Source organism: Salvelinus namaycush, chromosome 34, assembly GCF_016432855.1.
Source record: "Salvelinus namaycush isolate Seneca chromosome 34, SaNama_1.0, whole genome shotgun sequence".
In the NCBI taxonomy this organism is placed as follows: domain Eukaryota; kingdom Metazoa; phylum Chordata; class Actinopteri; order Salmoniformes; family Salmonidae; genus Salvelinus; species Salvelinus namaycush.
The window spans coordinates 15,184,979-15,207,055 of record NC_052340.1 but is presented as its reverse complement, the minus strand read 5'-3'; the positions used below and the strand labels follow the sequence as shown (position 1 = coordinate 15,207,055).

Here is a 22,077-nt window from a genome sequence, read left to right as displayed (position 1 = left end):
GTATTTCACTGATGCTTGTAAACATGTGTTACCTGGTATTTCACTGATGCGTGTAAACATGTGTTACCTGGTATTTCACTGATGCGTGTAAACATGTGTTACCTGGTATTTCACTGATGCGTGTAAACATGTGTTACCTGGTATTTCATTGATGCGTGTAAACATGTGTTACCTGGTATTTCACTGATGCGTGTAAACATGTGTTACCTGGTATTTCACTGATGCGTGTAAACATGTGTAACCTGGTATTTCACTGATGCTTGTAAACATGTGTTACCTGGTATTTCACTGATGCGTGTAAACATGTGTTACCTGGTATTTCACTGATGCGTGTAAACATGTGTTACCTGGTATTTCACTGATGCGTGTAAACATGTGTTACCTGGTATTTCACTGATGCGTGTAAACATGTGTTACCTGGTATTTCACTGATGCGTGTAAACATGTGTAACCTGGTATTTCACTGATGCGTGTAAACATGTGTTACCTGGTATTTCACTGATGCGTGTAAACATGTGTTACCTGGTATTTCACTGATGCGTGTAAACATGTGTTACCTGGTATTTCACTGATGCGTGTAAACATGTGTTACCTGGTATTTCACTGATGCTTGTAAACATGTGTTACCTGGTATTTCACTGATGCGTGTAAACATGTGTTACCTGGTATTTCACTGATGCGTGTAAACATGTGTTACCTGGTATTTCCCTGATGCGTGTAAACATGTGTTACCTGGTATTTCACTGATGCGTGTAAACATGTGTTACCTGGTATTTCACTGATGCTTGTAAACATGTGTTACCTGGTATTTCACTGATGCGTGTAAACATGTGTTACCTGGTATTTCACTGATGCGTGTAAACATGTGTTACCTGGTATTTCACTGATGCTTGTAAACATGTGTTACCTGGTATTTCACTGATGCGTGTAAACATGTGTAACCTGGTATTTCACTGATGCTTGTAAACATGTGTTACCTGGTATTTCACTGATGCGTGTAAACATGTGTTACCTGGTATTTCACTGATGCTTGTAAACATGTGTTACCTGGTATTTCACTGATGCGTGTAAACATGTGTTACCTGGTATTTCACTGATGCGTGTGAATGTCTACTACAGGACATCCTGACCACCCACCTGTTCACTAAGATCTCCAACTGGAGCAGTGGCAACACCTACTTCCACATCACCATCGGCAACCTGGTCAGGGGCAGCAAGCTGCTGTGTGAGACCTCACTGGTGAGACACACACACAATCACACACACATAAAAAACACACGTGAGCCCTCACGTACTCACTCACTCACGCACGCACGCACTCACTCACTCAGATGTGTGTGTGTTTTCAGGGCTATAAGATGGATGACCTCCTGACTTCCTACATCAGCCAGATGTTGACCACCATGAGTAAACAGAGAACTGGGCGGGGCCACAGCAAGTGAACTTCCTATTGGCAGGAAGCTGCAGAGCTTATTAGAATACTGCGCCCTGTTGGCCAGCCCTGCAGCTGGGGGCGGAGCTTCTCTAACCAGGTGTGGAGGATGAGCCGGAGCCCCTCTAGCACTGCCTCCAGCTATGCCCATAGCAACGTCTATAGCAACAACCCTAGCAACGATCCTGATGACGAGCCCTCCAGTGAGGATGACTACCTCTGAACCCCTTTATCCTCCCAGAGACACTGTACACACACACACACACACACACAAAGGTTGTGAACACACATACAATGGGTGTTTTTAAACATTGCGTTTAGACTAAAGAATCAGCAGTTGGCAGTCTGTTACCAATGAGACGCTAGTTATTCATCAATCATAGGATGGACAGAATGAATGGAGAGCCATGTGATTGGGTACTTTAGCTAGACAATTAAGTAGTTACTGAAAACATTTATTACGTTAACTTACTGAGTAAAATAATCATAAATAGCTTTAATATATTGTTTTCTTCCAGGTCTGTTCATGACAGAGGTTTGCATGCTCTTACTGTAGCTGAATAGATTTTTACTGAACTGTCAATACATTTTTTCGAGTTTTGTCTAAAGCCTTAACAGTTTTTTCTTATTTAATGTGGCTTTTAAGCCAGTTGCCTCTGTTTGTAAAGCAGCATAGTAGTCTATGTGACAGACCGCTGCAGTTCTGGTCAGATGTCTGATGTTGTTTTTTTATATATTATTCTTGTGTTTGTTTTGTGTCTCTTATCATCAAAGTTAAAGCTAATTTATACATAGCCTATGCAAGTACACAACTCAAGCTTTGCAAAATGGCTGTTCTGCGTACTTGAGTAGAAAAAATATGCAAACCAGCAGCCTCGGAAGTTGTAAATCAACACATCAACGCAAGATCGCCATTTTGCACAGCTTGTTATTGTGTTTCCTACTTGCGCATGGTATAATTAGGTTTTAGCTGAGAGGTCTGTCTGTGCTGTAAGCCTCAGGTGTGGACTTGCCTGCTGTGGAGTTTTAACATTTAGTGTTTGACCAGAAAGGATCATTATCTGTTGGTATTTGGCAGATCTATGTACTGTAGCTCTATGAGACTAGTCTTTATTACTCACCAATGGCCTTTGTCATACTCACTAGAACTAGGGATGCAAAGCTCCCTACATTCCTTAGTAGAACCAGGTCCAGACCTGACTCAGCTGGAAAACAACTGATCCATGGATGATTCTGAGTTCTGCATGAAGAGTTCTATACCCTGTGTCCCAATGGTACCCTATTTCCTACATAGTGCTCTTGTCAAAAGTAATGCATTACTAAGGGAATAGGGTGTCATTTGGGACGCACCCTATGTGTTAGTTGTTCAGACTGGATGCTGATGTTACTGTCTGTTTCTCCTGTTCTGCACAGAGGAGCTTGACATCACTACAAACACCTCCTTCCCGCCATCACTAACTAACCTGTCTGTTGAATTTGTTAAGTTTTGTTTAAGATTTATGGTACTTATTTTATATTTACATTGTGTAAGGTATCTGTCCATGTAGTGAAATTAGGGTTTGTATGAGGAATCAGTCTATATTCTGCAGGCGATAGTTTACATTAACAACACTGGGTAAAGTTCTGGGTAAATTTTAACTAATTTTAACGTATGGTTCACAACAGTGTGGATGTGTCCCAAATGGCATCCTATTCCATATATAGGGCTCTGGTAAAAATAAAATAAGGCTCTGGGCAAAAGTAATGCACTGTTTAATTAAATAGGGTGCCATTTAGGATGCACAGTGTCCCCGGTCTGTCTGGGTGATATTACTACAGCATTACTACAGCATTACTACAGCATTACTACAGCAGCTGTGTTGCTCTACTGTCTGGACAGAAGATATGATGACGGTGGAGCTACTGTCAGAGATGCCGTTAGTCTAGTTTTCTTTGCCTCGCCTCTCCTCTGCACCCCGAATGAGGGCCAAGATTAAATCGGAAACCATACTGTAGTGTGCTAGACATTTAAAGGGAATTTCCAATGCACCCGACACCTGCAGTAGTTACCTTGAATACGATCTCCGTGATGAGGTAACGTTGCCTTTAAAAGCCGCATTGTTGCCTCCAGAGTGGCACAGCGGTCTAAGGCACTGCATCGCAGTGCTTGAGGCGTCACTACAGACCCGGGTTCGATCCCAGGCTGTGTCGCAGCCGGCCGCGACTGGGAGACCCATTTGCCCCAGCGTCGTCCGGGTTAGGGGAGGGTTTGGCTACCCGGGATGTCCTTGTCCCATCGCACTCTAGCGCCTCCTTGTGGCGGGCCGGGCGCATGCACGTTGACTTCGGTCGCCAGCCGTACAGTGTTTCCTCCGACACATTGGTGTCAACACTGTGTTTCGGAGGATGCATGGCTCTCGACCTTTGCCTCTCCCGAGTCTACGGCAGTTGGAGCAATGGGACAAGACTGTAACTACCAATTGGATATCACGAAAAGGGGTAAAAAGTACCAAAAACAAACAAAACAAAGCTGCATTGTAGATTAGAACCCTCAGATTGGATCCTGTCTGTTTTTATAAAAACAATAAAGATGATTGGATGGAGACAGTGGCCGATGTCTTTTTTTCAACTGGAGTAACAGAAGTAGCGTTATACTGTGGACATGGAATCAAATGGGTTAATCAATGAATGCAACCAACTCAATCCTTTAAAGATTTTTAATATCAGGTAATACCATTTACAGTCAGAAAATAGTAACAGAACATAGAGAAGGCTCATATACATTAAAACAAAACGGTCGTCCTGTTATACAGAAAACAACCAGAAATACTATGTATCCTTTTGCTATTTAACAACAATTACATTCTGAGTTTTTGATACCTTTGAATCATTGTTGGCACCAAATGTAGGTTTCGATTCCTGATAGCATGGTATTTGTATAGCCTAGCGGTCTCTAATGCAAGCAAGGCGGAGTGCAATTCCACCAATGGCAGAAGATCATTATTTTACTCTCTGGTCATCAGGATGTCAACTGCTCTGTTAGTTGGCTTACTGTGAACATACAGATTGTCAACATGTATTTTCTGTCTTGGAGAGTTTTAGAATGGCTTGTGAGAATGTATTAGGACAGTTCTAGAATGTCTTTGCGTGTTCTAAAATGCCCTGGGATAGTTCTAGAATGTCTTGGGAGGGTTCCAGAATCTCTTGGAGAGTTCTAGAAGGCTTCAGATAATAACAAAAGTTTTGTAGAAGCCCATAAAATCTCTCTCCTCTCCTCTGTATGGCTGGCCAGTGGCTTGTGGACATTGTGTCTCCTATGGCACTTAGATCTCTTGTCTCCTGCTCAACACTGTCCGCAGAGCCATTACCAACCAACCAACCCACAGACTAACACCTGAAACCAGCAACTTTCCACACAACACTTGAAAGTCATACACAGCTTCTACAACCTCAAAATAAACCATTAGGATTTAGGAGTAAATCTCATGATAGATAGATACGTGTGTTAGCAGAAGCAGACGCTGTATTCACTGCCATGCTAAAACCCTAGGCTATTGCTTGGTCATACATTCAAATATAAATAGCAACTCCTGATCATTAAAACCGTATCAAACTAAAACCACAGTACAGTCAGTGTTCACCTGCATCCACTCACTCACACAGAAAATATAAGACACTAGTTAATACATTCCTCTAATGCAGCTGATGTCATTACAGTTATGAGAATAAAAACAATATACTGAACCAAAATATAAACGTAACATGCAACAATTTCAAAGATTTTACTGAGTTACAGTTCATATAAGGAAATCATTCAAGTGAAATAAATAAATTAGGGCCTAATCTATGGATTTCATATGACTGGGCAGGGGTGCAGCCATGGGTGGGCCTTGGACGGCATAGGCCCACCCACTTGGCAGCCAGGCCCAGCCAATCAGAATGAGTTATTACAGACAAATACTCCTCATTACCCCTCACTCCAAACCCATCTCAGATAATCTCGCCGGTGATGAAGCCAGATGTGGAGATCCTGGGCTGACGTGGTTTCACGTGGTCTGCAGTTGTGAGGCCAGCTGGACGTACTGCCAAATTCTCGAAAACAACATTGGAGGCAGTTTATGGTAGAGAAATGTACATTACATTTTCTGGTGGACATCCCTGCACTCAGCATGCCAATTGCACGCTCCCTCAAAACTTGAGACATCTGTGGCATTGTGTTGTGTGACAAAACTGCATATTTTAAAGTGGCCTTTTATTGTCCCCAGCACAAGGTGCACCTCATACCTCTTGATATGCCACACCTGTCAGGTGGATGGATTATCTTGGTAAATGAGGAAATGCTCACTAACAGGGATGAAATAAGCTTTTTGTGCATATAGAACATTTCAGGGATTTTTTATTTCAGCTCATGAAATATGGGACTAACACTTTACATGTTGAGTTTATATTTTTTGTTCAGTGTATATTTCATATTCCAGCAATTCAGTTCTGCAGTTCCAGTGGTCACCAGAAGGGGTGTGAATGAGCTGGTCAGATGAGGACACAGGAACAACAGTCTTAGTCAGGATTATCAAAATACTGGCTTATCTTTCACATTACATCAGCCTCTTCCTCTTTTTACACATTCAGTTCATCCTCTTCTCTTGTTTTCCTTCCCGCTTCCCTATGCTCATTCTTGTGTGGTCACACTTTGTGTGTGCGTGACTGGGTGAGTGTCTGTGTGTGTGTGTGTGTGTGTGTGTGTGTGTGTTACTCCTCTGTGATGGTGTGGAGGGTACTGGGGGTCCGTAGTTCCGTTCGGACATTCCCACTGGATATGGACCAGACGTCGCTGAGCTCTGCTGGGCAAAGGTTAAGGGTTAGAGGTCAGGGGTGTGGTAGTTGGAGTTCAGGTGCGGGGTTGGTGCAGGGTTCATGTGTGGGTTGAAGACCAAAGATTTGGGGTTTGGGAATGGTTCATGGGAGGTTCATGAGTTGAGTTCATGGGTTGAGGTCCAGAGGGAGAGAGATGAGAGCTCTAGTAGGTGACTCTGAGTGGAAGGGATTCCATCGACCCCACCCTGACTCCACAGGATCTGAGGCACAGACGGAACACAGAATCATTTATGATACGCCGGTATTCAGAGTAAAAGCTCAAATCATCCCAGAGGAACACGAATGTACACTGCCTTAAAAATGCACTAACATACTGCCTCTGATGAAACAGGCTTTTTAATGTCCAATAAACTTGAGGGTTAGAACACCACTGGCATTGAGCAGAGATTCTTTCAGAATTTGAAAAGAATGTCAGAAACTAACAGCTATTCCAGCTCATAAACTGTACAGTTTATGCAAGAGATGAAAATGTTGGTGCGCCTATGTGTTCCACACAAGTAGAAGATTAGTCCAGTGGGAGAGGGCCATAGTGATGTACAGTATGACATTGTTGTTGTCCTTACCGGTCCTGAACTTGCTATAAGGCCCGGTCTCGTGTGTCTGTCGACTGCCTGACCAGAAGTGTAGGCCTCGCTCACGCCACCTGTAGGACAGGGAGACAAACACACACACACACTTTCACCTTACAGACATACCTTTATCTAATTAACCCATTATATTTTCCACTGTAATCGCCTCAGTCACACACTTTTGACATGTATGTAGAAACGTGTGAACTCACCAGTGGAATATGAAGACACAGACGATAAGAGCAGCAGAGACCAGGTCAATCAGAACCCATATCACACTATACTGCTCTGGAGTCTGTAGGGAAACACGTGAAGACATTAGTGTGTGTTTGTGTGTCTCACCATATGGAGAAGCTGTGTGTGTGTGTGTGTGTGTGTGTGTGTGTGTGTGTGTGTGTGTGTGTGTGTGTGTGTGTGTGTGTGTGTGTGTGTGTGTGTGTGTGTGTGTGTGTGTGTGTGTGTGTGTGTGTGTGTCACCATGATGAATAGCGATATGTGTGTATCACCATAAGGAGTAAATGTGTGTGTGTGTCACAGGAGGCTGCTGAAGGGAGGACGGCTCATAATGGCTGGAATGGAATGGTATCATACACATGGAAACCATGTGCTTAATGAGTTCTATACCATTCTATTTATTCCGTTCCAGCCATTACTACGAGCCTGTCCTCCACTTCCTGTGGTGTGTGTGTGTGTCTCACCACAAGGAGCAGCGGTGTGTGTATATCTCTCAGCAGCATGTTGTTGGTGGTAACAGAGGATGCTCCACTGCACCAGGCCAGAGAGTAGAGCCACGGCTGGTTCACTACATACAGGTTCACACTGATGTTCACCGACCTGTACTTACTGAAACGCACACAAAACCCACATACATACATGGTGGGTGAGCAGAGAGACATTTTATAGTACATCATGTGTGTGTGAGTGTGTACCTGACGTGTTGTAGAGACATGGTGCTGTAGTGCAGGTTGAGGGTAGTGATGTGGTTGTCCTGTAGTTCCTGAATAGAGGCAGTCTGTCCTGCTGTCTGTTGCAGCTCTGGATCCACCTGCTGTATCTCCTCTCTCTGATCTGATGGCAGCCACAGCACCTACACACACACACACAAACACACACACACGCAGTATTAAAAAAGGCTGCCCCTTATAAGAGCAGGGAGACACCATTGAACGGCAGCAGGCCTTTCTAACATGGTCCTTTGAGTCGAAGGTAGGAACTACCACGGTGACCCCCCCATCCACACACGTGCCTGGCTGGAGTTGATGTGTGTGTGTATGAGGTCCAGGGTGATGTTGAGGTAGTTGTCTCTGTAAGGGTGTCCAGGAGGAGGTTGTCTCAGGTCAAACAGCACTATCCTGCCCGTCCGATTCGCTACATCCAGAACTTCATCCAGGGAGGGAACCGTCTGATTGGCAGCTAGCGCTCGCTGCTTTGGTGACAGAGAGGACACCGTGCCAAACGGATCCCACTGGGAGGGGGTGGAGAGAGAGAGAGTGTGATGGTTAAAAGAGATCTTTAATACAGTTACTAACTAACCGATGGTGCTAAAGTCAGCTACTGTGTGTGCGTGTCCTTACAGAGAGGAACCAGGCCCCGGCGTTGAGCTGCTGTACATCAGACCAGGTGAACAGGGCAGCAGGTGTGTGTGTTCTGTTAGGAAACACCTCCTCTACGTTAGTGGTCCTCTGCAGGGTGAGGTCATGCATCACAAACGGAACGCCATCAGCACTAGGAGAGAGGGAAGGGAGAGAAGGGGAGGGGAGAGAGGGGGAGATTAGGTCCTGGCGTTCACATGGTCAAGACAAACATGTGGCAGGTCTCAGGTGAAGCTACACTAGGTCTGCTAGCTATAGTCCTGCTACCAGGCCTGGGTTCAAATACTATTTGAACTCTTTCAAATAATTTGAGCGTTTGCTTTAGCCTGCCTGGAGTGCCTGATGGGCCAAGTTTGCAGTTTTGCAACTATTCTATTGGTTCCATTACACCCGGAAAACTCCATTACACCCTGGCCCCTTCTCTTTCTCTCAAGCCCAGCTAAAGTATCTGATATTATTCGAAATAGTATTTGAACCCAGGGCTGCATGCTACATGCTAATGCTAAAAGCCACATAGAGAACACAGCCAGTGCCAGGCTAGCAGGCCTGGACAGGAGTATTAACCGCTAACTGGATTAGCTAGGATGCAATCACATTAACTGGGAGGAGTGGAAGGACGCTAACGCTAATGTCTGATCTCTAGGATTATTACAAGGCTAGCCAGGACAGGACAGGGCAGGACAGGGGTCAAGGCTAGCCAGGACACAGGGCTATTACAGGGATCAGAAGGGGACAGACAAGACAAGATAGACAGACAAACGGACAAACAATCCAAGACAGACAAGACAGACAGACTGACAGAGTGGTGTGTACCTTATAGTGACGTCAGTCTCAAACCCGTCCACTCCAGCCTCCACTGCGCTCTCAAAAGACATTAGAGTATTCTCTGGGGCAAGCTGTTAGAGGTCAGACATGCACGAGAACAAACAAACAAACAAACAAACAAACAAACAAACAAACACACACACACACACACACACAAACACATCAACAACACGGTGCCAAGTACATTTTCCAGTGTCAGACTTTAATCAGGAACTCTCTCTAACTGACTCTCTAAAGTAACATGAGGCCAGAGCCTCTGTGTTAAAGTTATGTGACTGGATTTACCTGTATATTGTATGTCGTAGTATTGATAGATAGTGAGGTTATTGATATATTTTTTATAATATTGATAATGATGTTATTGATAGATAGTGATAATATTGATAATGATGTTATTGATAGATAGGGATAATATTGATAATGATGTTATTGATAGATAGTGATAATATTGATAATGAAGTTATTGATATATATAATATTGATATTGAAGTTATTGATAGATAGGGATCATGTTGATAATGTGACTGGTTGTAACATGGGAGCTTCTCTGTGTCATCTTACTGTTTACTGCAAGTGGTAGTACTGATATATAGGGATAATATTGATCTTGATAGTGTATGATAGTGTGATTGGTCATACCATGCTGCTCTGGGTGCTACTGAATCATTGAGTAGTATGAAGCTGTAATGATAGATGTATGATAGGTTGGTCATACCATGGGAGCTCCTCTGTGTCCGAGGAGTGTTGGTTTTGGCCCCAGGGTTCCAGCTTCTCTGATGCAGGGAGAATACATGGCCAGAGGAACCAGGTACAGACTGAACAATACACTCATGTACACACCCAACAGACACACCTGATGCACTTGAGAGAGACAGAGAGAGAGAGAGAGAGAGAGAGAGAGAGAGAATATATTTCAAAACAACCTCATACTGGAACAAGTCTAGCAGGTCCAGTGTTCTAATTCCAGAGTTATACAAGTCTTAATGATGAAATCAGAGCTTAAAGGGGAAATCTGTGATTGCTAGATCCATATATTTTTTTTACTTTAAAATGTATGTTATTTACACATTGATTGCGTGAAGAATTTATAAATGCCTCATGAATTTATAAAAGCTTGGTCTATGAATGTAATGAGAGTGGTTACATTTCTCCAGCCCCATCCTTTAGATGTTTACCAAAATAGGTGGCGGGTGGGTGCTTTGTTATTGTGTGAACTGCAGATTGCCCTTTAATCAGACTACTGTACACCTGATAGGGCTCTAGGTATGTGTGTGTGTCATTATCCTCCACAGAGAGGCCAGACATGAGTCAGCTAGTCCACCTACAGCTTCACGTCACCACGACGACTCAGAACAGTGACCATGGAGATGACAGAGAAACAAGAGAGAGCGAGAGACGGAAGGAAAAAGAGACAGAGAGAGAGTGAAGAACAGTGTGCGTAATGGCAGTGTCTACGCAGGCTTTTATAACTCTGAAAAGGTCCCACTCAGTCTAAGTCAATAGAGGTTGCGTTCCTCTGCTCAGACGTTGCATACATCAATCAATGGTTGCATGCCACGTCATTGACCATGCAGTCGGGCACTAGGTTGCTATAACATACATGTAGATGTGATTAGCTGATGCGTACAATACCTGTACAGGCTTTGAACCACGACCAGAACCTGGACTTGTTTTACAGCAGCCAATCGGAGCACTTACCTCTCTTGTTCATACGAAAAAAGTGCAGCGCAATTGGCCAGGACAGGAGAGTCATCAATAAAACCCCGCCTACCTGAAGAAAGGGGGCTGTGACCTAGCCAATCAGGAGGGGGATAGAGAAGGGGAGGGTGAGAAAGGTTCATATCACAATGCAGACAACTGAACATACACATTTCACATTGTTCCTTTGGGTCGCTTGATGTGATTGGTCTGTGACGGCTAGACTGGCCAACCTGCAGGGAGAGGAGAAGGGTCTTCCACTCTTTACTCCACACCTCAGAGAGAACGGCCGTGGCACTGACAGAGAAAGCCATGGTCACCACGATCCCCATCTAACACAGAAAAATAACAAAGGCCTAATCAACATGTGTCATCCTGATCAGTCTGTGCTGCTTCACAGATGTTGAATGTGTGCTGTACTACATGGAGGATAGGAGATACCTTGTGACTCCAGTGAAGGTACAGCCTCTGTCCCTCAGACAGTAAACACAATGCTAGTACCTGCAAGACAACAACAGAGAGACGTAGATTAACAGAGCAGGAGTAGTACTGTTGTATAGTAATGTAGTAGTATTGAAGAGAGCAGGAGTAGTACTGTTGTATAGTAATGTAGTAGTACTGAAGAGAGCAGGAGTAGTACTGTTGTATAGTAATGTAGTAGTATTGAAGAGAGCAGCAGTAGTACTGTTGTATAGTAATGTAGTAGTACTGAAGAGAGCAGCAGTAGTAGTATAGTGATAGTACTATAGTTGTCACTAGCAGCAGTATAGTAGTAATAATATTATAGTAATATCAGTAATATAAGTATAGTAGTATTTATAGTAGTATTACTAGTTCTCACCAACAGCAGAGAGATGTAGGTTAAATGAACAGCAGTAGTAGTATGGTAGTAGTGACAGTAGTAATAGTATAGTAATATCAGTAATATAAGTATAGTAGTATTTATAGTAGTAGTATTACTAGTTCTCACCAACAGCAGAGAGATGTAGGTTAAATGAACAGCAGTAGTAGTATGGTAGTAGTGACAGTAGTAATAGTATAGTAATATCAGTAATATAAGTATAGTAGTATTTATAGTAGTAGTATTACTAGTTCTCACCAACAGCAGAGAGATGTAGGTTACATGAACAGCAGTAGTAGTATAGTAGTAGTAACAGTAGTAATAGTATAGTAATATCAGTAATATAAGTATAGTAGTATTTATAGTAGTAGTATTACTAGTTCTCACCAACAGCAGAGAGATGTAGATTACATGAACAGCAGTAGTAGTATAGTAGTAGTAACAGTAGTAATAGTATAGTAATATCAGTAGTATAAGTATAGTAGTATTTATAGTAGTAGTATTACTAGTTCTCACCAACAGCAGAGAGATGTAGGTGAACAGAGCAGCAGCAACAACCAGCAGCACCAGAGACCAGGGGAACCAGAATCCCAGAGTCTCAAAATTAAACCTGCAATACATACATATAAACTCAATCCAAATAACTTCCCAGATCTTTCCCATGCTTGTTTATGAACGATAAACAATGAATGAACATGCACCTGTGGAACGGCCGTTAAGACACTAACAGCTTACAGACGGTAGGTAATTAAGGTCACAGTTATGAAAACTTAGGACACTAAAGAGGCCTTTCTACTGACTCTGAAAAACACCAAAAGAAAGATGCCCAGGTTCCCTGCTCATCTGTGTGAACGTGCCTTAGGCATGCTGCAAGGAGGCATGAGGACTGCAGATGTGGCCAGGGTAATAAATTGCAATGTCCGTACTGATCTTGTTGTTGTTGCAGGCAATCTCAATACTGTGCGTTAAAGGGAAGACATCCTCCTCCCTCATGTGGTACCCTTCCTGCAGGCCCATCCTGACATGACCATCAAGCATGATAATGCCACCAGCAATACTGCTCATTCTGTGAGCTTGCAGGTGCCTTGGTGGGGTAACATCTCACAGCAAGAACTGGCAAATCTGGTGCAGTCAATGAGGAGAAGATGCACTGCAGTACTTAATGCAGCTGGTGGCCACACCAGATACTGACTGTTACTTTTGATTTTGACCCCCCCTTTGTTTAGGGACACATTATTCCATTTTGGTTAGTCACATGTCTGTGGAACTTGTTCAGTTTATGTCTCAGTTGATGAATCTTGTTATGTTCATACAAATATTTACACAAGTTAAGTTTGCTGAAAATAAACACAGTTGACAATGAGAGGACGTTTCTTTTTTTTGCTGAGTTTAGTACAATCAGTGTGTGTGTGTGTGTGTGTGTGTGTGTGTGTGTGTGTGTGTGTGTGTGTGTGTGTGTGTGTGTGTGTGTGTGTGTGTGTGTGTGTGTGTGTGTGTGTGTGTGTGTGTGTGTGTGTGTGTGTGTGTGTGTGTGTGGTGTGTTTGTGTGTCGTGCGCTCGTGTATGTGTGTGTGTGACCCACCAGTCAAAGTCATTGTAATCGTTGTGAGCCTGGCTCCAGAAGTAGAGGAACAGAGAGGAGAGAAGGAAGGTCAGGACCAGGACTACCACGCTGCCACACTCCACCTGGAGGAGAGAGAGACGGGGGAGAGGGAGGGCGGGAGGGAGGGAGGGGGGGGGGGGGTTTCAGAGAGAGAGAGAGTGAGAGGGAGTCAGAGAAAGAGTGTAATGTTTCCTATAAAGACATAGTTCAGTAAAATGACAAACACACACTGCAGTATGTCAGCAGAGAGAGAATGATTGATAAAAGAGTGGTTATCAGCTGATCAGAGCGAATGATGATGTAAATATGCTAGCTAGCTAGTTAGCTAAGCTGTCAAAACAAAATAGTTGTTACTTGATTTGACTTTGTTCTGCTGCTAACATCTGCCTCTTACTAACAAGCAGTCGAATTGCTCCATTTCCCGCCTGGCGCCCGCAGACAGTCGCCCCTGCATGCAAGTCAGACACGAGCGCCCTCTAAGAGTGAGAAGGCAGGGAAGGGGGTATTTTCTGAGATTCAAGAGTTTATGAAATTAGCTATTTTGATGTTACATTTCAAATTACAACAACAGAATGAAAAAGTAGGCTGCAAGGACACTTTTTCATAAGAGGACACTGGTTGAGCCCTATCTGTGCACGTGTCTGAGTTTGTGTGTGTGTGTGTGTGTGTGTGTGTGTGTGTGTGTGTGTGTCTGAGTCTCTGTGTGTGTGTGTGTGTGTGTGTGTGTGTGTGTGTGTGTGTGTGTGTGTGTGTGTGTGTGTGTGTGTGTGTGTGTGTGTGTGTGTGTGCTTCTGTGTGTGTATGGCCTACCCTGCTGCAGCAGCTCTCCCCAGGCTGTGACTTGGCCCTCTGGTAGCGTCTCCATTGACAGCCATATAGACCAGCCAGACATGACACAAACGGCTGGTGCTCATACCTAGATAAAAGCACAATAATACTATAATATAATGCAATATACAAGAATATACTACAATAATACTATAATATAATGCCATATACAAGAATATACTACAATAATACTATAATATCACCTGAGAACAACACACTATAATACTATAACGATACTATTATACCTGTTAACGACAGGTTATACTATAGTACTGTATCATCTATCATTTAGAATGGAATCTTCTACACAAGACAACACAGACACTAGTAGTTTACCTCTGCAGCAGCTGCCGCCGCACCACCTTTAGCTTCCCCAGCTTCAGACTGGACACGGACCCTCACCCACAGCCCCTCATCACAGAGAGAGAAGGAAAGGAGGGGGGAGAGAGGGGAAGAGAGACAGAAAGGAAGGGAAGGAGAGAGAGACAGACGGGACAGGGAAGATGGAATGGTGACTTTCTTTGGTCCCAGTAGTTTATTCGGTATTGGAGGAGAGCTGTGGAATGAGAGAGAGAGAGAGATGGGAGCTTAAAGGGGCAATCTGTAATTTCTACATACGTTTTTGGACTTTAAAACGTACGATATTTACCCATTTATTTCTTGAAGAATTTATAAATGCCTTATGAGTTTAATTCAACTGTTGTACCCCATCACAACCCAAAACATAAGCTTAGAGAGACTTTAGTAGATGATGCAGGCAATACATAAGTTTACCAACAGACCAGGATTTACCAGAGGAAAGCTAGTAGACTTAGGGCTAGATTCAATCCAATTGCCCATTTCAGCTATGAACATTTTAAAGGCAATGTTTCTGCGTTTGGAAAACCGCATTCGCAGTACAAGCTGCATATGCTGGCTCAACTGGAAATGAATTACCTTTAAATGTCAATAGCTCTATCACGATCTCCCATGGTCCGATTTGAATCTAGGCCCTACTGTATCTTTGGACACATCCAAAATGGCCTCCCTTCTCCAGCCCTGAGCTCCATCCATCAACACTGAGCTGCATCCAGCTCCTTTTTAAACACTAACATACTGTATCTAGTCTACTTAAAACCAGGTCACCGAACAAACATCTACAGCACTCTACACTGTCTCCACTGATCTAATATTCCATCTACAGCACTCTACACTGTCTCCACTGATCTAACACTCCATCCTGTACACTGACCTAAGACCTGAAGGTAGTTAGAGAGAGAGGGGTGGGGGAAGGAGGAAGGGAGAGAGGGAGTACTCGTCTTCCGGTTAGAGTGGATAGGATAGAAGATATTAAGACTAGGGAAAGAGATGAGGGTAAATATAGGAGCGCTGAAGGCCTACTACCTATCAGACAAATAATCAACCAATCAGGTAGGCTACCCAAACAGGTCTCCCCCACAGAACACAAACTATCTACCTTCTTCACTCTATTTGTTTTCATTTTGGACATTTAGCTTAAAGTTAGTTGATTCAAATATAGGTTACGAAAGTTCTATCAGGAAGGCTGGTCTGAATGCTTCTTTAACTACATCCAGTTAGCATAACATAATTCACTGCTGTTTCCTATTCTATGGGCATACCGGGAATGAATACAAACGTATCATCAGCATAGCGACTGGTTTCTTCTCTTCTTTCCTACTAGCCACGTGTGGAATATCATTCACCTATTTACCTTACAGCCTATAAGCACAATAATGAACATTCCTCATGCTTGCTGTTTAACCTATTGGCTCACTCTTGCAATTATTACCTTCCTCTCTCTCAACCAATGGACGTAAATCTTGGGATGTTTTGTATGTCAATTTACCCATGTTCTCTCATTTGCAGTTTTTCAGCAACAGCTTTCGACAACCATCCATCTCCCCGCCACCACCAGCCATAATAACCTTAAGGCCCGTAAATAGAACTCCTTTCCTCCAGTGGTGGGGTTTCGATGCCAGTAGTTACGCGTAGGGCTACCTGCCATCACATCATCTGCTCCGAGGATCTTCCCTCGAAGACGAGGCCATTCCCCAAACTATTTAATAAAATGTCTTATTGCATTCCATCTTTGTTGGTCTTTCAGTTAAGCCTGTACTTGTGGAGGAAATTATTTAATTACCTACTATGTTGTTTAATTAGACATACTATGCTGTTACTTGTCCATTGTTATATGTTAGTTTTTTGCTGATACAGGCTTGTCTTGTGTGACTTACTCATAAGTCTGGGTGTGCATATAAGAGCTGTTTAGGTGCGACTGCAGTATGTGACATCTTGTTTTCACAGTCTACAGGAACTTAAATATGTGGAAACATGCAGGAAGGAACAGACACTGGTGGCAAATTCAGCTATCTTAATCTGCACAGACAAGCTAAATGAGCTTTTACACACCATGTTCCCTCCCTGTTTCCACCCATCTGCTAAACTGCCACGTAGACAAAATAGGTTGTACTTTTTCTATAAGGGGAGAGAGACAACTCTGTTCGTTGGGCTTTCCTAATGATGCACTGTTGAGTGGTTGTTATTGATTGCTTCATTTTTGCTAATCTTATAATAAAGTTGTTTTGAAGAATACAGTCTCTCTCCTTTTGGTTAGAATTACCACGACAATTGGTGACGAGGATAGGATGCTAACTCCGCTTGCTGATTGCTCCCGGGGAGACCGATGTTAACTGGGCGCAGGGGCTGCATTAGACGTGGCTCAGGGTAGCCCACACTCCGCTTAGGGGAATCAGGAGGCACCCGCCTCGGCCCTGGCGTCAATGAGTGAATACATCATTCCGGACAGATAAGATGAAATAACCTTTATTGAAAATCCTGTTCTGGGAACAGGTTGTGCACATTAGTTGTGCACATCTTTTTTTGGAGCAAAAGACACCCTTAGTTAGAAACTTTGTTGTAGCAGAGTTATTTCTAATAGGGGAGCGCTAGAATATTTAATTAGGAACTCTGTTATATCTTTAATTAAAGAAGTAATTGTAGGGCAAACACCCCGTAGGAGCAGGGACGTCGCCAATTGGGATATTTTTGTTGAAGCAGAGGTATCCTGGTCAGAGACAGGGGTTGTGTTTCTCTGTTGAAGCAGAGATATCCTGGTCAGAGACAGGGGTTGTGTTTCTCTGTTGAAGCAGAGGTATCCTGGTCAGAGACAGGGGTTGTGTTTCTCTGTTGAAGCAGAGGTATCCTGGTCAGAGACAGGGGTTGTGTTTCTCTGTTGAAGCAGAGGTATCCTGGTCAGAGACAGGGGTTGTGTTTCTCTGTTGAAGCAGAGGTATCCTGTTCAGAGACAGGGGTTGTGTTTCTCTGTTGAAGCAGAGGTATCCTGGTCAGAGACAGGGGTTGTGTTTCTCTGTTGAAGCAGAGGTATCCTGGTCAGAGACAGGGGTTGTGTTTCTCTGTTGAAGCAGAGAAGCGTCCTTGGGATGATATGACACGGTTCCGAGTTATGTGATCCCAGGGCACAATCCTGAGATAGAACATTTTAAATTTTCCTGCAGGTAAAAATACATTTAAAACCTACATGGGAAATTTGCATAGGAACTACCTTGTGGGTACAACATGTAAAATTACAAAGAGCAATCAAAAAATATTTTGATGAAGAAGAAATTGCTCTTTTTAAATTATGAGAAAGGAAGATGTTCCTAACCAAATACTGTTTGTTTTGTTTGTTTGTTTTGTTTCCTGAGTGTGTGTCTGTTGACGAGAGATTTATATTATGGACAGACGATGTACCGTATTTTGGTAATATGTGTTGTCAACAACAGTGATATGTGAAGCGTGAGACTGGTATAAGACATTAGGTCTCCCATATTATCCAGTAGTAAATTGGCAGAGCTTCAGTATTGGTTCTAATACAAGGTATCAGGTGCTGTGAACAGTTAAAAAGGCAGAAATAACCATCATAGAAGAGGTAAACTATAGCAAAGCCAAAGAGGCACCAAAAGAGGCGCAAGAGCATTCTACCAATGCGGCTCGAATACGGGGAAAAAAATCGAACCATGGATCAAATTTGGCAGCATTCCAATCTAATAAAGAATTCAGAGATGCTATTGTGAGTTGGCACAATGACATAAAAGAAAAATCTGAAACTCAATACATCAGAGTTTATGTCAGCGTTCTATCAACAGAAAAGAAAAACCGATAAAACCAAGATTAGCAGAGGTACTCAGCATAACCGCACTAACCATACTATTTGGGAAGTAAATTGAGTATGTAGTATGCTTATTGGTCATAGATACAAATTCATTGCTTTAACTAATTATGACAAATGTTAAGAAAATGTTAAACAATGTTATAAAATAATGATTTTTCATATAAACTTATGTTATACGTTATGTTGGCTGACAATTTGTTGGTAAGCTATCCTTATGAACGGCATAGCATATCATTGCATCGAAATTGCTAGTATATTAACTACCGTTGAAGTCTGAAGTTTACATACACCTTAGCCAAATACATTTAAACTCAGTTTAATGCCAGTAAAAATTCCCTGTCTTAGGTCAGTTAGGATCACCAATATATTTTAAGAATGTGAAATTGAGTCAGGTTTGTAGGCCTCCTTGCTCACACACACTTTTTCAGTTCTGCCCACAAATTTTCTATAGGATTGAGGTCAGGGCTTTGTGATGGCCACTCCAATACCTTGACTTTGTTGTCCTTAAGCCATTTTGCCACAACTTTGGAAGTATGCTTGGGGTCATTGTCCATTTGGAATACCCATTTGGGACCAAGCTTTAACTTCCTGACTGATGTCTTGAGATGTTGCTTCAATATATCCACGTAATTGTCCCTCCTCATGATGCCATCTATTTTGTGAGGTGCACCAGTCCCTCCTGCAGCAAAGCACCCCCACAACATGATGCTGCCACCCCCATGTTTCACGGTTGGGATGGTGTTCTTCGGCTTGCAAGCCTTCCCCTTTTTCCTCCAAACATAACGATGGTCATTATGGCCAAACAGTTCTATTTTTGTTTCATCAGACCAGAGGACATTTCTCCAAAAAGTACGATCTTTGTCCCCATGTGCAGTTGCAAACCGTAGTCTGTCTTTTTCATGGCGGTTTTGGAGCAGTGGCTTCTTCCTTGCTGAGCGGCCTTTCAGGTTATGTCGATATAGGACTTGTTTTACTGTGGACATAGATACTTTTGTACCTGTTTCCTCTAGCATCTTCACAAGATCTTTTGCTGTTGTTCTGGGATTGATTTGCACTTTTCGCACCAAAGTACGTTTATCTCTAGGAGACAGAACGAGTCTCCTTCCTGAGCGGTATGACGGCTGCGTGGTCCCATGGTGTTTATACTTGCGTACTATTATTTGTACAGATGAACGTGGTACCTTCAGGCGTTTGGAAATTGCTCCCAAGGATGAACCAGACTTGTGGAGGTCTACAAAAATGTTTCTGAGGTCTTCTGAATACTTATGTCATGCAATAAAATGCAAATTAATTACTTAAAAATCATACAATGTGATTTTCTGGATTTTTGTTTTAGATTCCGTCTCTCACAGTTGAAGTGTACCTATGATACAAATTACAGACCTCTACATGCTTTGTAAGTAGGAAAACCTGCAAAATCGGCAGTGTATCAAATACTTGTTCTCCCCACTGTATGTGTAATGTTTTTCCCACCTCTAGTTTTACATGAAGAAGTGTATTGCTGCTGTTGTGTTGTTTGTTTGTTATTGTCTTGTTTTCATAACAAATCTCATCAGATTTGGTCTGCTGTATGGTCGGGATGTCTCCCTAAGGATTGGCCCTCTAACTCCCTGACCCTGTAACTTTGCAATGAGATCGCCAAGATGATAGGGGCGTATAAGCCAATTAGGGGATTTTTTTTTAAACTGTGTAATCTTATTCTCTTTGACATTTGTTTTAGAAATCTGTATTAAGAATATTGCTAGTAGTAATAATTTGCCATACAGAAATAATTTGTCTGGATTTCCTGAATCAGAAATACCCTAAACTAAATTGTTGTTCTGGTCTGTCCCCTCTCTGACATACCCAAATCTAACTGCCTGTAGCTCAGGCCCTGAAGCAAGGATATGCATATTCTTGGTACCATTTGAAAGTAAACACTTTGAAGTTTGTGGAAATGTGACTTGAATGTAGGAGAATAAAACACAATAGATCTGGTGGAAGAAAATAACAACTGTATTTTTTTCCTACCACCATCTTTGAAATGCAACAGAAAGGTCCCACGTCTGTAATTCCGATGGTGTCCACAAGATAGCAGCAGTGTACGTGCAAAGTTTCAGACGGATAACTTGAAGTTTGAGCGAACTACATGACATTTAGTGTGAAGTCACCCAGGTACATTTGGGCAAATCGTGAAGGTGCCATACCGGGTCAATGGATTAATGCTCTCTATGGTAAAAGAAAAAAAATAGATTTGATGTCAAAAGCAGAGAAAGAAACAGTGACTAAGCTGATCTGAGGTCCAGGTAAAGATTAGATTGAGGTTTATTGTCCTATAAGAGGAAATTCTTACAGCTCACTCATTACATACACAAACCCCGTAGAAACACAGCAGGAAACAAACAGCAGCAAACAGTCAGATATACTGTAAATGGTAGGATGGGCTGGTGTTGTACCAGCAGCTATAGGATGCAAGGTCAATAAAACCCTGAGAGAACTGGACCAACAAAACCACTAACCCAGAGAGGACAGAGAGACCTAGAAAAGAGATATGAAGGAAGATGTGATGTTTTGCTCATCGTCTGCATGGATACAGTGGATGATGTTTCTATGTTTGTATTAATGTATCATAGCATCATCAATTATGCCAGTTGACTAGTAGAAGTAGAAAGATTCTGTACTTTGTAGAGTAGCCCAAACCGTATAATTTGACTGAGTAGAACAGACATGGAACCCCTGACCTTGTCAATGACTGGTAAACTCATACACTCACAATGCCTGACATTGAAAGGGGATTCCCGTTCTACCCATTCTTATTATTATATGGCCTACTATACACCATCTGCCCTGTACAGTAGGCTTAACAATGACCTTAGGCAAGGGCTACAGACAGTATGTGTGTGTCTATAAATAAACAGTGTTAAACTTAACAGTGACTCTCTGTTGTCTCCGTTGTTCATTCATTCTCTCCCAGCATCACCCCATCATCATCACCAGCTATACCCCAGCACCAATAGGCCTCCCATCCAAGCTGAGCACCAATACACCAGGCACCAATACAAATCTTTGGGGCAGTTGACCTACCCCAGCATCAAGACATAACACAACACCAATGCAATATTTAACCTAACACAGCACCAATGCAATATCTAACCTAACACAGCAACCAGGCTATTCGTGGACAGAGGAAGGGACGAGAGAGAGCGCGAGAGAAATATCTGTAGGCTATGCTATGTACCCTCATATTCCCGGGCTGTCACATACCCAACAGAATCAAAAAAGCGCGGACCCTGAAACAAACAGACCGTTAGATAGATCTTGTAAATCTAGAAATCTCCCGGCCAACTTAACTGTCTGGTCATTCCCTCCGTGTGTCGGTCACCCCGGAGACAATGACGGATCTACACAGCCTGCAGGCAGCAGACGCAGTCTATCAATCTTCATTCAATCAACTGTTATGATCAGAGTGTTCAATGGTCAACCTACAGCCTATTAATGAATACTAACGAATAGTCAGTCATCGTTTTATTTATCTATTTGTAGAATAGCCCAGTAAACTACTGTTTTTCCGTGACAGTGTTGCAGTAGGTTGTCTCTAGCGCAAGAGAGGATGATCTGCCTTTATATGCATGGGACTCGTTAACCAAAACAAGAAAAAACAAGAATCCTATTACCACCGTTTACC

The 22,077-nt window shown here is 42.8% G+C and overlaps 2 protein-coding genes across 2 annotated transcripts in view; one reads left to right on the top strand and one right to left on the bottom strand.

The window, feature by feature from the left end:
* LOC120028751 (unconventional myosin-VIIa-like) overlaps positions 1-3,615 on the top strand; it is a 39,362-nt gene extending 35,747 nt beyond the window's left edge. Inside the window, exons 47-48 of the mRNA XM_038973983.1 lie at positions 1,120-1,239; positions 1,350-3,615. Coding sequence (XP_038829911.1) covers positions 1,120-1,239; positions 1,350-1,442 — 213 coding nt within the window. The 3' untranslated portion in view covers positions 1,443-3,615. The remainder of the gene's footprint in view (positions 1-1,119; positions 1,240-1,349) is intronic.
* A 2,545-nt stretch (positions 3,616-6,160) lies between these two features.
* On the bottom strand, positions 6,161-14,289 carry LOC120029209 (glycerophosphodiester phosphodiesterase domain-containing protein 5-like). Its single transcript, XM_038974503.1, has 16 exons — positions 14,225-14,289; positions 13,809-13,890; positions 13,394-13,497; positions 12,328-12,421; positions 11,412-11,471; positions 11,204-11,302; positions 10,971-11,064; positions 9,988-10,133; positions 9,261-9,343; positions 8,430-8,580; positions 8,096-8,320; positions 7,785-7,942; positions 7,554-7,698; positions 7,068-7,150; positions 6,850-6,929; positions 6,161-6,249 (listed from the first exon to the last, which is right to left on the bottom strand). The coding sequence occupies exons 1-16, from the start codon at positions 14,287-14,289 to the stop codon at positions 6,161-6,163; spliced, it is 1,758 nt and encodes a 585-aa protein (XP_038830431.1).
* Positions 14,290-22,077: the final 7,788 nt, after the last annotated feature.

Bases quoted from the DNA above. Each gene is read 5' to 3' on its own strand.
- LOC120029209 (XM_038974503.1), bottom strand. From the start codon at position 14,289: ATGGCTGTCAATGGAGACGCTACCAGAGGGCCAAGTCACAGCCTGGGG. The intron at 13,891-14,224 runs GTAGGCCATACA...TCTCACTCTTAG, and splicing joins GGGAGAGCTGCTGCAGCAGG to AGGGCGCTCGTGTCTGACTT. The intron at 11,065-11,203 runs GTTGGCCAGTCT...CTGATTGGCTAG, and splicing joins CCCTTCTCCTCTCCCTGCAG to GTCACAGCCCCCTTTCTTCA.